Here is a 14,043-nt window from a genome sequence, read left to right as displayed (position 1 = left end):
TTAATGCTATGTTTCATCTGTGCGAACTTCCCAAACGCATTTCCAAAATTGTCTTTTATCAGTACAACTTACGGACAGAATATATCACTGAAAGATAAGAACAAGAATGTACCTAGTACATTATTTAGCTTCGAGTTACTGCTTACGAACTGCTCTCTCTAGAAGTCTGTACGTAAAGTGCATGCGTCGTTTTTGAGATTGAGTTTAATGCTAAAGGTAACCGGCTCAGGATGTGCACGATGACTGGCGCATCTCTGCTGCTTTACGATAGTCTAGACGCATCACTTTTGATACCTTATAGTGAGCAGCTCAAGTTCCCTACAACATTTGGTAACATTTGATTCGTGAAGTTCTCAAAGCAGTCTCGCTTATAAAGCCGCATGCGTTCAAGCTATCTGCTAATCTCATGTTTATTCCGCGTTTCGCTCTATTTTCCCTCCGGTAGCCTAAGTATAACTTGTAGCTCATAAGCCTTTGATATCCTTACTGTTTTTTTTTTTTTTATCCTAACCGCATCAGCTCTCGCTGCATATATAAGGCTCCGTCGGAACAAGGGGACGCTGCCTGTTTCACTTGAAGAGGTAAAGCAACCAGCTCAAGCGCATTGCACCCTTTGTTGCGAACGGATGCAGGGAGCAACGCCTAGATTAAGGCAACCGCCAAGACAACGAGCGCCTGCTTACGTCAATGGTAGAGCGCATATGCATCTACTCGGGTAACGGGAGACGGCCGACGCTATACCGCCGGGCCTCCGCGGATCCCTTTGTCTTCCTGTCTGTCTCCCCACTCTCTCCGTTCCTTTCCGACTGGCATTGTTTTCTCGGCTCTGTCTTCTCGTGTAAAGCGAAGCCGAGCGAAACTAATACGCGCGCAGCGGAGGCACACGTGCTCCGGCCGTCGCTGAGTGCCGCCTTGCACCGCCTTTCGCACCGTGGCTGACGAGAGCCGCGTGCTCGGCTCATTGTGCAGGCAAGCCTGAGCCCCGGGTGACATGGCGTCAGGGTTCCGCGCACCTGCACCACGTGTTTCACCGCAGCGAGCAGGGCGTGAAGAAGGCAACGCTGCACGTGAGGAGCCTGAGGCGCGACCACCTGGGAGCCGTGTTCACCTGCGAAGCGAGCAACAGCAACCTGACCAGGCCAGCGTCCACGTCGGTCACACTCACCATGAACTGTGAGTCAGCGCATTCCGCATGAGCGAACTATTCTATAGCAATTAACATTCTTAGGATGCTATACGGACGCAGTTTCTGGTGGTTTTTGCCGTTTTTCTGGCCAACTTGAGCCATTGGACATGTAGCACTGTCTACGTGCCGCTGATGTACGAAAAGAAAAAGCTATTTCGTGAACAAAGTTTTCTTCTTTTTTTTTTTTGTTCCGGGCAGGGTCAAACCTGCGAAATATATATTTTATGATTTATTGCCACACCGCACCACTGGCCCACTTCAAGTAGTTCTACAAGATGGCATTGCTTGTCCAGCAAGGAGACCGAAAGAGGAGCCTGGCAGCATACAGGCGCCATACATCATGCGTTTAGAAAATGGCAATACTGCGTGCCGCTACATTACTTTAATGCAAATCGCAAAAACGCCGACGCTCATCTTCAGGTTAGTTTTTCTGGGATTTTTTTCATTCCTCACCGGGGAAATACGCGTGCGCGTGGGGTATCGACAGGAAAGGTCAGGTTAATCAGAGCCCTCTCTACTTCAGCACTCGACCTACATGGTCGGCACTCTCGCTACCATCTCCAAGTCCCGTAATTGGATGTGATGCCCGGCAAAGGTTCGTACGATGACCACTTACTCCAATGCAATAGGGAATGATAGCTGGGAGCCTGGCCCTACGTGCCTTAATTCCTAGACAAGTAGCCGTCACAACTATTTCTGATGAGCCTCGCCATCACTGTAATCTGGCCGGACAATGACACGAACAATAAGTTACGGTCAGGCGCCAGGAACGGCGCTTTTTCTGAACGGTCACCGTTTTTAATACCTTTTGACATAAAGCAGCTCTGTTCACCCAACTTGCACCTTGCGTGAACCCACCTACCTTGCAGCGCTTTTATGTGGGCTCATAACTTGTCTGCGCCACTGCACTGCAGATCTCGAGGTCATAGCTATGATTCTAGCCGCGAGGCGGCATTCTGATGGAAGTGTCATACAAAAACGCTCGTATACTTAATTTAGGTGCACCGTTAATGAACCCAAGTGGTGAAAATAATACGGAGTGACCCACTAACACTTGTCTCGTAATGAGATCGTGGTTTTTGCACGCAAAAACTACAGGATTAGATTTAGTACAGCACAACTCAAATTCAGCTATCCATCGTTTCCGGACTGTACCGCAGTGCTAAAGCCGAGCTCGTAAAAGCTCGATTTACGTGTAAGTGTCTTTCTCCTCAAATCACTTCCCGTTATCTAACACTGGCGCTTGTAGAAGAGAAAGCATGGTTTATAGTAAATTTTACGATGTAGTAAGCATTCCCATTGTTCCTGAAGGGTTTCCCAAGATGGAGCTTAACTGCCAGGAAGCACTCAGAAGACTGCTCATAAGAAAGCACTCAGCACCAATATAAGTGGTTCAGGTGGACTTCAGAGGTTCAGATGCAAAGATAAAAAGAACTGACTCTGTGCTCATAGGTTTAGCGCTATAACTTCGAGTTCCCTCGAAGCGGATCGATGCTTGTTTTCACCCACCCCATCGAGAGGAAAATATAACGATGTTCCGGGCATTTACTTGTAATGGTGCTAGCTATGGGCCTGTTTTTTGTTTCGATTGGCACAATTATAAAAGCCATAAGTGCGGTCTTTTCAGTATACACATAGCTTGCAAAGAATCGGCGACGCAGTCATTGCCTGAATCTCGGCAACTTAACAACAGAGGAGTGATCTTGACAGATTTGGTTTGTGGCAGCAACGGCCTGAGGAGAAAAAAAAAACAAAAAAAACACGCGGGAGATTTGTTCTTTGGCTTACAAATGACACCATTTTGACGTGAAGATCTCCTAAAGTACTTTGAACAGTTAAAAGCTTCGCCAGTAAAAATGTGGAAGTTGCCACGTGAAGCACACAAACGTCAAGGCGGCGCTTACATCAGTTCGCCCTTCGCTTGAGCAGAAAGGCTGCGAGAAAATCTCATGATTCTGAACCGGGCGAGCTAAATGACGTGGTCTGTAGCCTCTCTCATAGTGTCTTCTCAGGGCCTTCAGTAGGAAAGTCGGGAGAGAGGATGCAGCTATTGAAACAAAAATTTGGCTTCGAGCCAAATGAGTCTCGGCTTTTGTGAGACGAAGAGCCTGAAGATGAAAAGAGCTACCGCTATGCAGCTTTAGTTAGGTCATCCATTAGTGCGATGGCTATGAACAACGAAGCGGCCAGCGGTGTTAGGCGCGTAGTTATTACAGAACTAGGAAGCTAACTTGCAAAGAGGGATGGACGCTAAGTACGCTTTCTAGCCACGATGGTGCGCAGGTCGATGCTGAATTTAACTAGGTCAAACCTGTTGCCAAAGACGACAAGTCAGTGCGTCAATTAAAATTTGTCGTCGTGAGAAGACGTGAGGTCAATAGTAATTTGATAATACATTGTAAGCGATAAAAGAGTGTAGAAGAAAAATCGGAACCAAATAGTTCTGCTTTGTTGAACCAATAGGAAAAGCTGCATAAAGGTTGCTGTTTGCCGAATTCGCTCGTTTACACGAAACAAATATCAAAAAGAATGCCGTAGCGAATGCAATAGCCATTTGTTAAGGTGCTGCTAGTAGCGACAAGTGCTGGCTCCTTAAGGGCAATCTAAACTGGACACGTTATGCGTGCGTTTGTAAATGTATTTCGCACGCATCTTGCGGCAGTCCTTATTAACGGATAGGAGGGCGCTTGCAAGTATTAGTGGGCTTGAGCTAGTTTCCCTTCAAAAAAGAAAGAAACAGCTGTGTTTCCGAGGCCTGCACTTGGTGCGACATACTACAACGATTTAGGATGTTTGACGCAAATAGCCCTCTTGAACACGGATTTCGTATTCTCAAGTGATATTGTATTTCACACAACGAATGAAAGGTACACAATACTAGTGGTAATATGCATAAGCGCACTAGACGGCATAATTGCAAACACTGATGCGACGAAATATTTTGCAATCGAGTACACACAAATTACATAAACGAGACCTGTGAACACATTTGTCGGGATATTAAAGTCGCATTAAGATGCGCATTCATTTGAATTGTCCGAGATACTGCAGTACAGCGAACGAAAATATGTGCACAATGTGCTACAAATCTTGTCCCGCGGCTTCTTTCCCATTATCTCACCACTCGAGTTTCAATATCGTCGTGCCATGGACTTTCGTGACACTGCGGCCCATGGAATGTCGGGCTGAACAATAGAAGATCAACTTTTGAAAATTTCCTAAAGGTTTCCAAATAATTTCACTTAGGCATGTATTTTCAGTCAGTAAGTGTTTTTGTCGATCCGGCGGCCACAATATGTGCAGAAATATACATTCGGTAGCCCACTTAGACTGGGGAATATAATTTGTTTTTGTACAAAAAGAAAAGGATCATGACGAACTGACGCTGTTAGTAGTGTTGCTAATGTTTAAATAGTCGTAATGTATACATTTCAAATTGTTTCCACTTGCGTCTACTCGTTTTACGTAGTTTCTGTCATAAAATGTTTTCTGTTGTTAAAAAGTGGATCCCACAAAAGAAGCTGCAATTGAACACTAATAATTGCGAACTAGAGAATCATGAAATAGGTACGTTTTGTAGCAACACGTAGCAACAGAAGCTAGTTTTAGGAAACAAAGGGAAACCAACCCAGCTATAAAAGCTGACACTAAGAATGAAAACCCACGATCTGCAGCTGAGATTCGAACCCGGGCCTTTTGAGTGGGAAGCGGCCATTCTACCCCCGCACCACTTTGGCGGAGCCGCGCGCAACTCATAAACGACGACACATTGCAGACTACCGATCGGAGCGCCGCAGGTGGATTGACCCTGTTTGGGCTTCACTTTCTGTACATTGGTGCTGCGGCCGTTCCGAGCACTCCCCTGTTCTAGTACACTCTAATTCGAGTGACGGCGGCAAGCGACAGGTCTTCTTACGGCCTAGAAATTTGCGCTTATCGCCCGGGAGAACGTCCAGCATTGGCCACCCGTGATGTAGGGTCGGAACAGAAGTTACTGTCGTCAATATACTAACGAACAATTGAAAGCAACATGAAACCTTTTTGGAATGCGCCGTTTAGTATCAAGCAATAATTAAAAAAAATAAGACAGCTTCGCACTAGTGGTGGCAAGCATGAAAGGAGGGCGGAGCTGGGCGGCCTGCCTTGTTTTATCTTTCTTCCTCTCTATCTTTCTCTTTTTTTTTCTTTCTCTCGGTTTTTTCTATCGCTTCTTTTTCTCTCTTTACTTCTTTCTCTTTCTTCCCTTTCTTTCTCTCTTTCTCTCTCTTTCTTCGTTGTTCTCCTTTTCTTTCTCGCTCTGTCTTGCTCTCTATTTCTTCCTATCTCTTTTTTGTGTATGTTTCTTTTTATCTCTTTCGGTCGGTGTCTTGATTTGTCTTTCTTTTTCTCTCTTTCTTCCCTTTGTTTCTCTCTCTTTCTGTTTCTTTCCCTCTCTCTCTCTCTGTACTCGTTGTCTCGCCCATCAAAGTTATTGCATCCCACGCCGGACAAATCGACGCCCGTGTACTGGGAGCGAAGCAGAAGACGAAGAGGAGGACGAAGAGAGCGCCTGCCGGTTCGTGATGATGATAGTTTTCTGGTAACTCCACGTGGCACAACGAAAAGCTTAACAGCTCCGCTGTAAAAAAAAAAAAAAAATTAGATCCTGCGCCTTTACGTGCCGAAACCACTGTGCGACGATGATGTACATCGTAGTGGGGGTCTCCAGATTTATTCTGAGCACCTTCGACGCCCATCGAAATCGTGCATCGAAATAGAAGTGCGGGGGAGATCTTGAATTTCGCCCCCATCGAAATGCGGCCGCCGTGGCCGAGAATCGAATTCGTCTCTCGAGTTCAGCAGCGAAATACTTTAGCCGCTCAGCTACTCTGGCAAACGATACTGCGGTATATGATATCGAACGAAATAGCAATTTATGGGGTACTATTCCACGGTTCGGTGTTACGAGGATATTTAGCAATCCCTGCGTAGCCCTGCCCCAAGTTAGCTAAGAGAAACACTATATGAGCATAGTACAGCCCGTATTAGTAGGTGCGAGCGCTGACATAACCGAAGGAGTGCTTAAGTATAGTGTGTAGGAAATGGGTTCGCCAAGGAGAGCAATGCATCCTGACGCCTTCGACTGATTGCGTAGACGATGAGCAATGATGTCGCTGGCGTTTCGACGCAGTGTGTGTGAACAGTAGGCGCCAGCTGGCGTGCGCTGTATTGACCTGTTGGAACGCTATTTTGCAACATGCCAAATTTGGCAGGATACTGCAAATCTCCGCAAAGAGTAGCGCTCGTGTACTGACTCCATTCCGCGTGCCGGCGTGCTGCGCAACTAAGCGTGCACGCATCTTGCGCAACAAAGCAGCCCGTTTTCGCCCTTGATTACTGTAGCCTGACATGCTGGGGTGTGCGGTGTGGTCGCGAGAACAAACGCCTGCATTTCACGCGAGAATGGCGCAAGCATAATAGAAGCGGCATGTATAGCCCCACGCAGGCTATATACCTGCGAGAACGGGCAGAGAGTTCTGTGATATAAATCTCCATCCGGGCAAGGAGAGCCATGCGAGGGCCTCTTTCACCGTCGGGGCGGCATGTTCACGCCTGAGCGGTCTGCTGGGCCTCTGGAACGCCGGAACGCAATGAGTGCGCGTTCGGATCGCTGGTGAGCGATCGATGAGACTCCACCGAGCCGGCGTGGTCGTGCCGATACTGTCTTGGAGCATACGGGTTCACCCTGCTGAACCCAGAGGCACGGTGCCATCAAAATTCGCTCTGAATTTAAATCAGGGAGGGTTACAGCCGACTGTTCAGAGCGACTTGCAAGTTTTCACATGGAGAGTCTAAAATGCATCTGCTTAGGCACTTGGTTCTGACGAGTTCTGAGAGCTTCGCAGGGCCTTGTCCCAAATAGTTATAATTAATTTCAGGCTGCCTCAGTTTACTTGCGCCTGGGGAACAATAACTTGCGAGGTGCAGCTAGATGCAAGCGCATTGGCGTGCATCCAGTTGAATTATTATTATTATTATTATTATTATTATTATTATTATTATTATTATTATTATTATTATTATTATTATTATTATTATTATTATTATTATTATTATTATTATTATTATTTGATATGAAAACGCACGTAATTGGACTCTGCGAAATAGGGATCTTACCCTTGCCATCACACCTCGTGCCCTGCTGAATGTAGAATTTCCTAGCCCTCTGTTAATGTTTGTAATTTCTCGATAATACTATTGATTATTTTCTCGATGGGTATTCTTTGACAGAACGGAAACAGTGGCAAACGGTTGTGATAGCAAAACTATGCAGACATGGTATGAGCATGAATGCCTCGTCAACGCCCTTGTGTCCAAGGGCCGCGAGACAGGTGCTTTCTGTGCTGTATCTACCGCAGCAGAGACCTCTGTACAGAGGTCGTGCCGCGGATTACCTGGGTATATCTGGTGCAAACTATGCACATATTTTAAAAACGCGAAAAAGGAATCGTGTTTGAAAAGCGCATCCCTACCGATGTACATCGATGGATGAAGTGGTATTCGCTCTCGCTAGGGTAATGAAATTAAGTACTTTTTCCTAATAGGATCTAATTCACCGCATTGAATGAGAATGTGAAGGACAGTAAGTGGTTCGCCAGATTTTTCGCACATGGGTGGATCACCACCGGACAGAAGGCATGAGTGTGTGCTGTATGTGTGTCCTGTTCATAGCCTCGTAAGTGTTACTTCTCTGCAGCGTGACTTTGGTACTGGCGGCCAATTACCACGGTGCGGCTTGATAACGTGTAGTTTATTTTGTGTGTGTGTCTATCATATGAGCTCTGCCAATAAACCCTGAGCTTTCGCTTAAGGACGAACTTTAGGTCTAGTACAGGGATAGCTATGAATGTATTTGCAGCGTTTTCGTGGGCGGGCGCAGCAAGCTGGTCCGGCAGCACGTTTTCATAGATCTCGCGGTGCCCTGGCACCCAGCACACTATGATATGCTGTTTGAGTGCGTAGACCGTGCATAAGATTGACTAGGGCGAGACAAGGGCAGGGTTTTGTGCTTTTTCAGAGTTTTCAGAGCTTCTACCACGCTTAGGGAATCTGTGTATATTATTGCACTTGGTAGTTTTAATTGTTTAATGTGTTTGACGGCCGCGAATATCGCGTATGCTTCTGCTGTGAAGATGCTTGTATTCAGGCGCAGAACGCCGGCCTCTTAAAAGGGTGGACCAACCACTGCGTAAGACACATCTGTAAAGAATTCGGGGCAAGTGTGCTTGTGCTGCAGGTCGAGGAAGTATGTATGGATGTGTGTAATAGGCATGTGTTTCTTATCTTCCTCGAAGGATACATCACATGCTATGAGCTGCCACTGCCATGGTGGCAGATATGCAGTGGGAGCTATTAGAGGGTGTAGAGCTATTAGGGACAGGCCCATTTCCTCAGCTAAGCCCCTCACGCGAAGTGAGCAGGGCTGTCTCACCGAAGGACGGTTGCGCTAAGAGGGAGGAAGTACACAAATCATTGACCGTAGAGTGTGCTGGATGTTCCTTGTCTGCGTTCACTTTTAGAAGATATACAAAAGACATGTAAGATCTCTACAGATGGAGCGACCGCTCGTTCGATTTAACGTTGAGGCTTTGTACAGGGCTCGTTTTGAAGGCGCCAGTGGCTAGGCGGATGCCCAAATGGTGAATTGGATCAAGTATTTTCAGCGCACTTGGTGCGCCAGAGTGATAGACCACGCTGCTGTAGTCCAAACGTGTCTTGACAAGACTCTTGTACAGGCCCATTAAGCACTTCCTGTCGCTTCCCCATGTCGTGCGTGACAATATTTTTAGGATATTCATTGTTTTTAGGCATTTCGTTTTAAGGTTCTTAATGTGTGGGATGAAGAACAGTTTCGAGTCGAGGATGACACCTAGAAACTTATGTTCTTTGTTGATCTGTATGTGTTGTCCATCCAGCGTAACCTCAAGATCTGATACAAGGCCTCTTTTTCTGTTAAAAAGAACACACGAGTTTTTAAGGGGGTTTATCTTAAAACAATTTTCATTTGCCCACTTTGATACTTTGTTCAGGCCAAGCTGAACTTATCGCTCACAAGTTGAGAGGTTACATGATTCAAACCTTATTTGGACGTCATCAACATATACACAGTAAAACACTGCGGGAGGAATCACCGTACGAAGATAGTTCATTTTCACAATGAAGAGCGTCCAACTAAGCACGCCCCCTTGCGGCACACCAGTTTCTTGAGTGAATGGTTTCGACAGGACATTTCCCACTCTAACGCGAAAAGTGCGATCAGACAGGCAACTTTCTATTGTTTTGAACATGTTACCATGTACATACACCCAATTCGGACAGGTTTTTGAGGATTCCAAATCGCAATGTTGTGTCATACACTTTCTCGAGGTCGAGAAATACCGAAAGAAAAAACTGTTTATGGATGAAGGCATCTCTATTTATTCCCTCAATGCGAACAAAGTGGTCTAGTATTACCGAAACTCCCTGAAGCAACACTGAAGTAGCTCTAGTAGATTGCCGCTTTCGAGAAAATAGATTAGTCGCCGGTTTATCATTTTTTCATAGAGTTTACACAAGCAGTTTGTCTACTATTGGCCCATAGCTGCTGGCCACGGACGGATCTTTGTCATGTTTATGTATTGGAATGATAATGGCTTCTTTCCAAGACGTTGCAATGTACCCAGATGCCCACATGGTGTTGTAAAGGAATAGAAGTACATTTAGTGCTTCAGGGTGTAGGTTCTTGATCATTTCATACATGATGCGATCACCACCTGGTGCTGAGTTGTTGCAAGAACTCAGAGCGGCGTTCAGTTCGGCAACAATAAACGAACGTTGTAGGGTTCATCTTTTGTGCACTTTCGTTCAAGGCGTTCCCTGTACAATGAAATGACAGTAATTAGCTTGTTAAAAAGCACCGCTTGAATAGCGACTGCTTCTAGATGCGTTCTCAGACGGCGCTGCCTGCAGCTAATGCTACTATAAACTATGATAGCCACACCGCCGTAGGAAGTGACTGCGTCGTCGCGGTCCCTGCGGAATATGGCATATTGTCTGAGGAAGTTTGTGCGTGTGGGTTTAGGGTGTGTTTCTTGGACACACAGCATTTTTGAACTGAATTTACGCAGAAGCTCAGTAACTCGCCTAGACCATGCAGAAGACCTCTGACGTTCCATTGCAATACATCTGTATCCATTTTGAGTGGAAGGTTAGGGCTGTATGTTTAGAGATACCTCAAGTTACGGAGCTCTTTCCAGGTCCCGTAATAGGAATTTTTTTTTCTTTTTTGGAGCGGTCGACAGAGTCGCGCCGCTTCTTTGGCGCGTTTCACGCCGCCTCACTCGAACTACTGTCCATCGCCTCTTGCGAGGCGTTGAACGTTAGCTGCAGAGCCTTCGCCCCAGGGGGCAGAGCCTTTGGGCCCACCTGCCCAGAGGCTGGTGAGTCTTTTTTGAGAAATGGCGATGCAGCACTGGCTGCAGCCGCCGAGGGGGCAGTTGGAGTCGCTTCCAGCTCACTACGTGTGGGCTGGACAGCCGCCGGGAGCCGTTGTGACGCTTCCCCCTGACGCGCCACATCGGCAATGCTACTTTTAGGTAGGTGAGAAATACGCCTGGTGCCTCCTCAAAGGAGATGTTTTCCTTGACCTTATTTGCACTATTTCCTTCTCTCTATTCCATGATGGGCATGATCGCGAGTACGTGGCGTGGCCCCCATCACAGTTCACACAGTATGGACCGTTTTCGCAGGACTCATACGGGTGTTCAGCTGCACTACATTTTGCACTAGTAGACCGGCCGCGACAGTTCTGTGAACTGTGGCCGAATCGCTGGCACTTGAAGCATCGGAGAGGATTTGGAATCAAAGGTCTGACTTTGAGTTTGGTGTACCCTGCCTGGATGGTTTCAGGCAGGATACTGGAGCCAAAAGTGAGAACTAGATGCTTTGTCTGTATTTCGTTTCCATCGCGCCTCATACTGATTCTCTTCACATTCTGGACATTCTGGTCACTCTAGCCCTCAGCAAGTTCAGCCTCAGTTAATCCCATGAGGTCATCGTCAGAGACAACACCACGGGATGCGTTCATCGTGCGGTGCGGGTTGACTGTCACTGGGACGTCCCCAAATGATGTTAGATTGGATAGCTTCTGATGTTGCATTTGGTCGCGGAGTTCCAAGATATCTCCATTTGCCATTTTCGCGCTTTATAGCCTACTCCAATGGTATCGGACAGAGTTTTTGAGTCTAGGAAAGATGAGATCATTCTCACTGCCTTTCCTGCTTTCTCGGAATGAACGACATGATAACGTGGAAATGTTTCTTTTTGGTATCTAACAAAGAGGAATACATCTTCGGTGCGCCCCCTCTTATGGGGGCGATCGGGAAGTTTCGGGAAAGAGCGAGCCATAGGATATCTTATGTTTCGGCAGTAACGCCAACCACCCACCGCGGAGCCCAACTAGGGGACGCCGCAGAAAGCGCGAAAAACAGGTCCTGCAAGCGCCAGCTGTACGTTACCGCTATAACCAAATATGGCCCATTGAAGGCTGGCTACCCACACAAGGTTATAACCTTAGCCAGCAGGAAGTTTGGAAGTAAGTGGAAAAGAGGAGAAGACAAGACAGATTGAAAGTAAAAGAGAAAGACGAAGATATGAGAGGAGGACAGGAAAAGGCGACTGCCGATTTCCCCCGGGCGGGTCAATCCGGTGGTGCCGTCTACGTGAAGCCGGGGCCTAAGGGGTGTGTTGCCGCTGCTGGGGGGCCTCAAACGTCCAAGCACCCGGCGTCGGCTCAACCCCCAGGATCCCCCTTTCCCCGGACGCGGTAAAACCACGCATAGCTAGGCGTGGGAGGGGGTCCACCCCCACCCCCCCCTCCCGGTTGACTCGGGTCCGTGGTGACGCCGCTCACCAAACGCCTGCTTGCGCGGAAGCCCCTGCGGGGCACATATATTGAGAGTTCGTGCATATTTATCAGCGCTTCAACGCCAAAATGGCGGCCCTTTCAGCCGCATTAAGACAGCTGGACAACCGCGTTCTCACGGGGAACAAAATCTTAGAGCCCTGGCCTACCCAGTCTTCAACACCAGCCGCTCTGAGGGCGTTGTCGCGGCTTCTTCAAGCAACGGGACTGAATGACAAACTGTGACTGTTGGCAGAAAATGTTGCGGAGTAGTTGGACTACGGTCATGACTGTTCTTTTTCTGTCGCGTGCTGTCGTCACAAATTCTTCTTGTTCATTCTTTTACATCCCTTTTTCCCTTCTCACGTACAGGGTAGCAAGTCGGAGGCTTCCTCTGGTTAACTTCTCCGTCTTTCCTTTCTCTCTCTCTTTATCAGCGATATTCTTCAGTCACATGCCAAGTCTACATCCACGGAAACTGACTGACTCATTCTGAACGATCATCGAGGTTAACTTGTGCTGCTATCCCGACTGATATCTGCCAATATTCGCCCAATTTTCCCGCGTCCGAGTCGAATGATGAGAGTTAAGTGACAACTTGCACCGCCTACCATTATTTCTACATTGGACTTTGATATTCTGAAGGCAGTGATCGCGCACGATGATAAGAGGCATAAGAAAATGATGAATAACTCAGTGTTGCTATCTGTACCACCGAAACGGTCTAGCGTAGTCGTTCTAAATAAAGTTTCTTTACAATAATAGCGTTTACGAGCATTTCTCTAGCCAATATTTGTGTTAAAAAAAACGGAAACGCTTCTCACTGTAAAATTCACTTCACCGGTTGAGCATGTCTAACATGCTTGCGCAAAAACCACGTCACCGAAGTAATTCCAGACCTAAATAAATTATGTGCGAAGAAGCCGTTGGCTCTCTTCTTATTCATGGTGCCATGCGTTGATAATCTTCGAGAATATTGTACATGGACTCGAATACGGAAAGTCAGAACGACAAGATTTCACGTTTCTTCGTGGATAATCTTTGTCCTTGTTGTTGCCGGTTTTGTTGACATGCAGTGAAGCCCGTGCGCGCGGTGATCCGGGGCAAGCAGGACTTCCTGTCAGCCGAGTTCCGCGCCGAAGTGGAGTGCGAGGCCGAAGGCTCGTTACCGCCGGCGCTCGTCTCATGGTGGCTAGACGGCGTGCGCTTGAACACGTCGCTCGCCCAGACTCGGCTGTCGGCCGGCGGCAACGTCACCACTTCGCTGCTTGGCTTCGTGCCCAGGGCGAGGGACAATGGACGCCAGCTCAGGTGCGTCGCCACCAACCCCAGGATGCCCGGACACGAAGAGGTCGCCGACGTTTGGCTGTTGCAGGTTCACTGTGAGTCATCACGAACCTATCCTCGTTCTTCAAAATAAAGTCGCACCATCGCCAACATGAACCTGACAAAGTTGCATTTATCAACACCGAATCAATGTTTTACGCGCATGCTTACATATATAGAATATGTGAGTGTGTCAGTATATGTGGGCTCGGTAAACATGGAATTTGAGTGAGTGAGTGAGTGAGTGAGTGAGTGAGTGAGTGAGTGAGTGAGTGAGTGAGTGAGTGAGTGAGTGAGTGAGTGAGTGAGTGAGTGAGTGAGTGAGTGAGTGAGTGAGTGAGTGAGTCAGTCAGTCAGTCAGTTCGTGCGCGCGCGCGTGTTTGTGTGTGTGTGTGTGTGTGTGTGTGTGTGTGTGTGTGTGTGTGTGTGTGTGTGTGTGTGTGTGTGTGTGTGTGTGTGTGTGTGTGTGTGTGTGTGTGTGTGTGTGTGTGTGTGTGTGTGTGTGTGTGCGCGTGCGCGCGCGCGTTTGTCTTACGTGCCAAAAGAAAATACTGCTAATTTATTTGGACCATCTTAAATTAGAGAAAACGCGGTGAAACACTGTATATGA

The 14,043-nt window shown here is 47.4% G+C and overlaps 1 protein-coding gene across 1 annotated transcript in view; it reads left to right on the top strand.

The window, feature by feature from the left end:
• LOC119381742 (hemicentin-1) overlaps positions 1-14,043 on the top strand; it is a 106,754-nt gene that overhangs the window by 81,180 nt on the left and 11,531 nt on the right. Inside the window, exons 4-5 of the mRNA XM_049412488.1 lie at positions 970-1,173; positions 13,184-13,489. Of these exons, the coding sequence (XP_049268445.1) occupies positions 970-1,173; positions 13,184-13,489 (510 nt within the window). The remainder of the gene's footprint in view (positions 1-969; positions 1,174-13,183; positions 13,490-14,043) is intronic.

Source organism: Rhipicephalus sanguineus, chromosome 1 (genome assembly GCF_013339695.2).
Source record: "Rhipicephalus sanguineus isolate Rsan-2018 chromosome 1, BIME_Rsan_1.4, whole genome shotgun sequence".
NCBI lineage: Eukaryota > Metazoa > Arthropoda > Arachnida > Ixodida > Ixodidae > Rhipicephalus > Rhipicephalus sanguineus.
The sequence above is the reverse complement of the archived record's forward strand: the minus strand, read 5'-3'. Positions and strand labels throughout refer to the sequence as shown.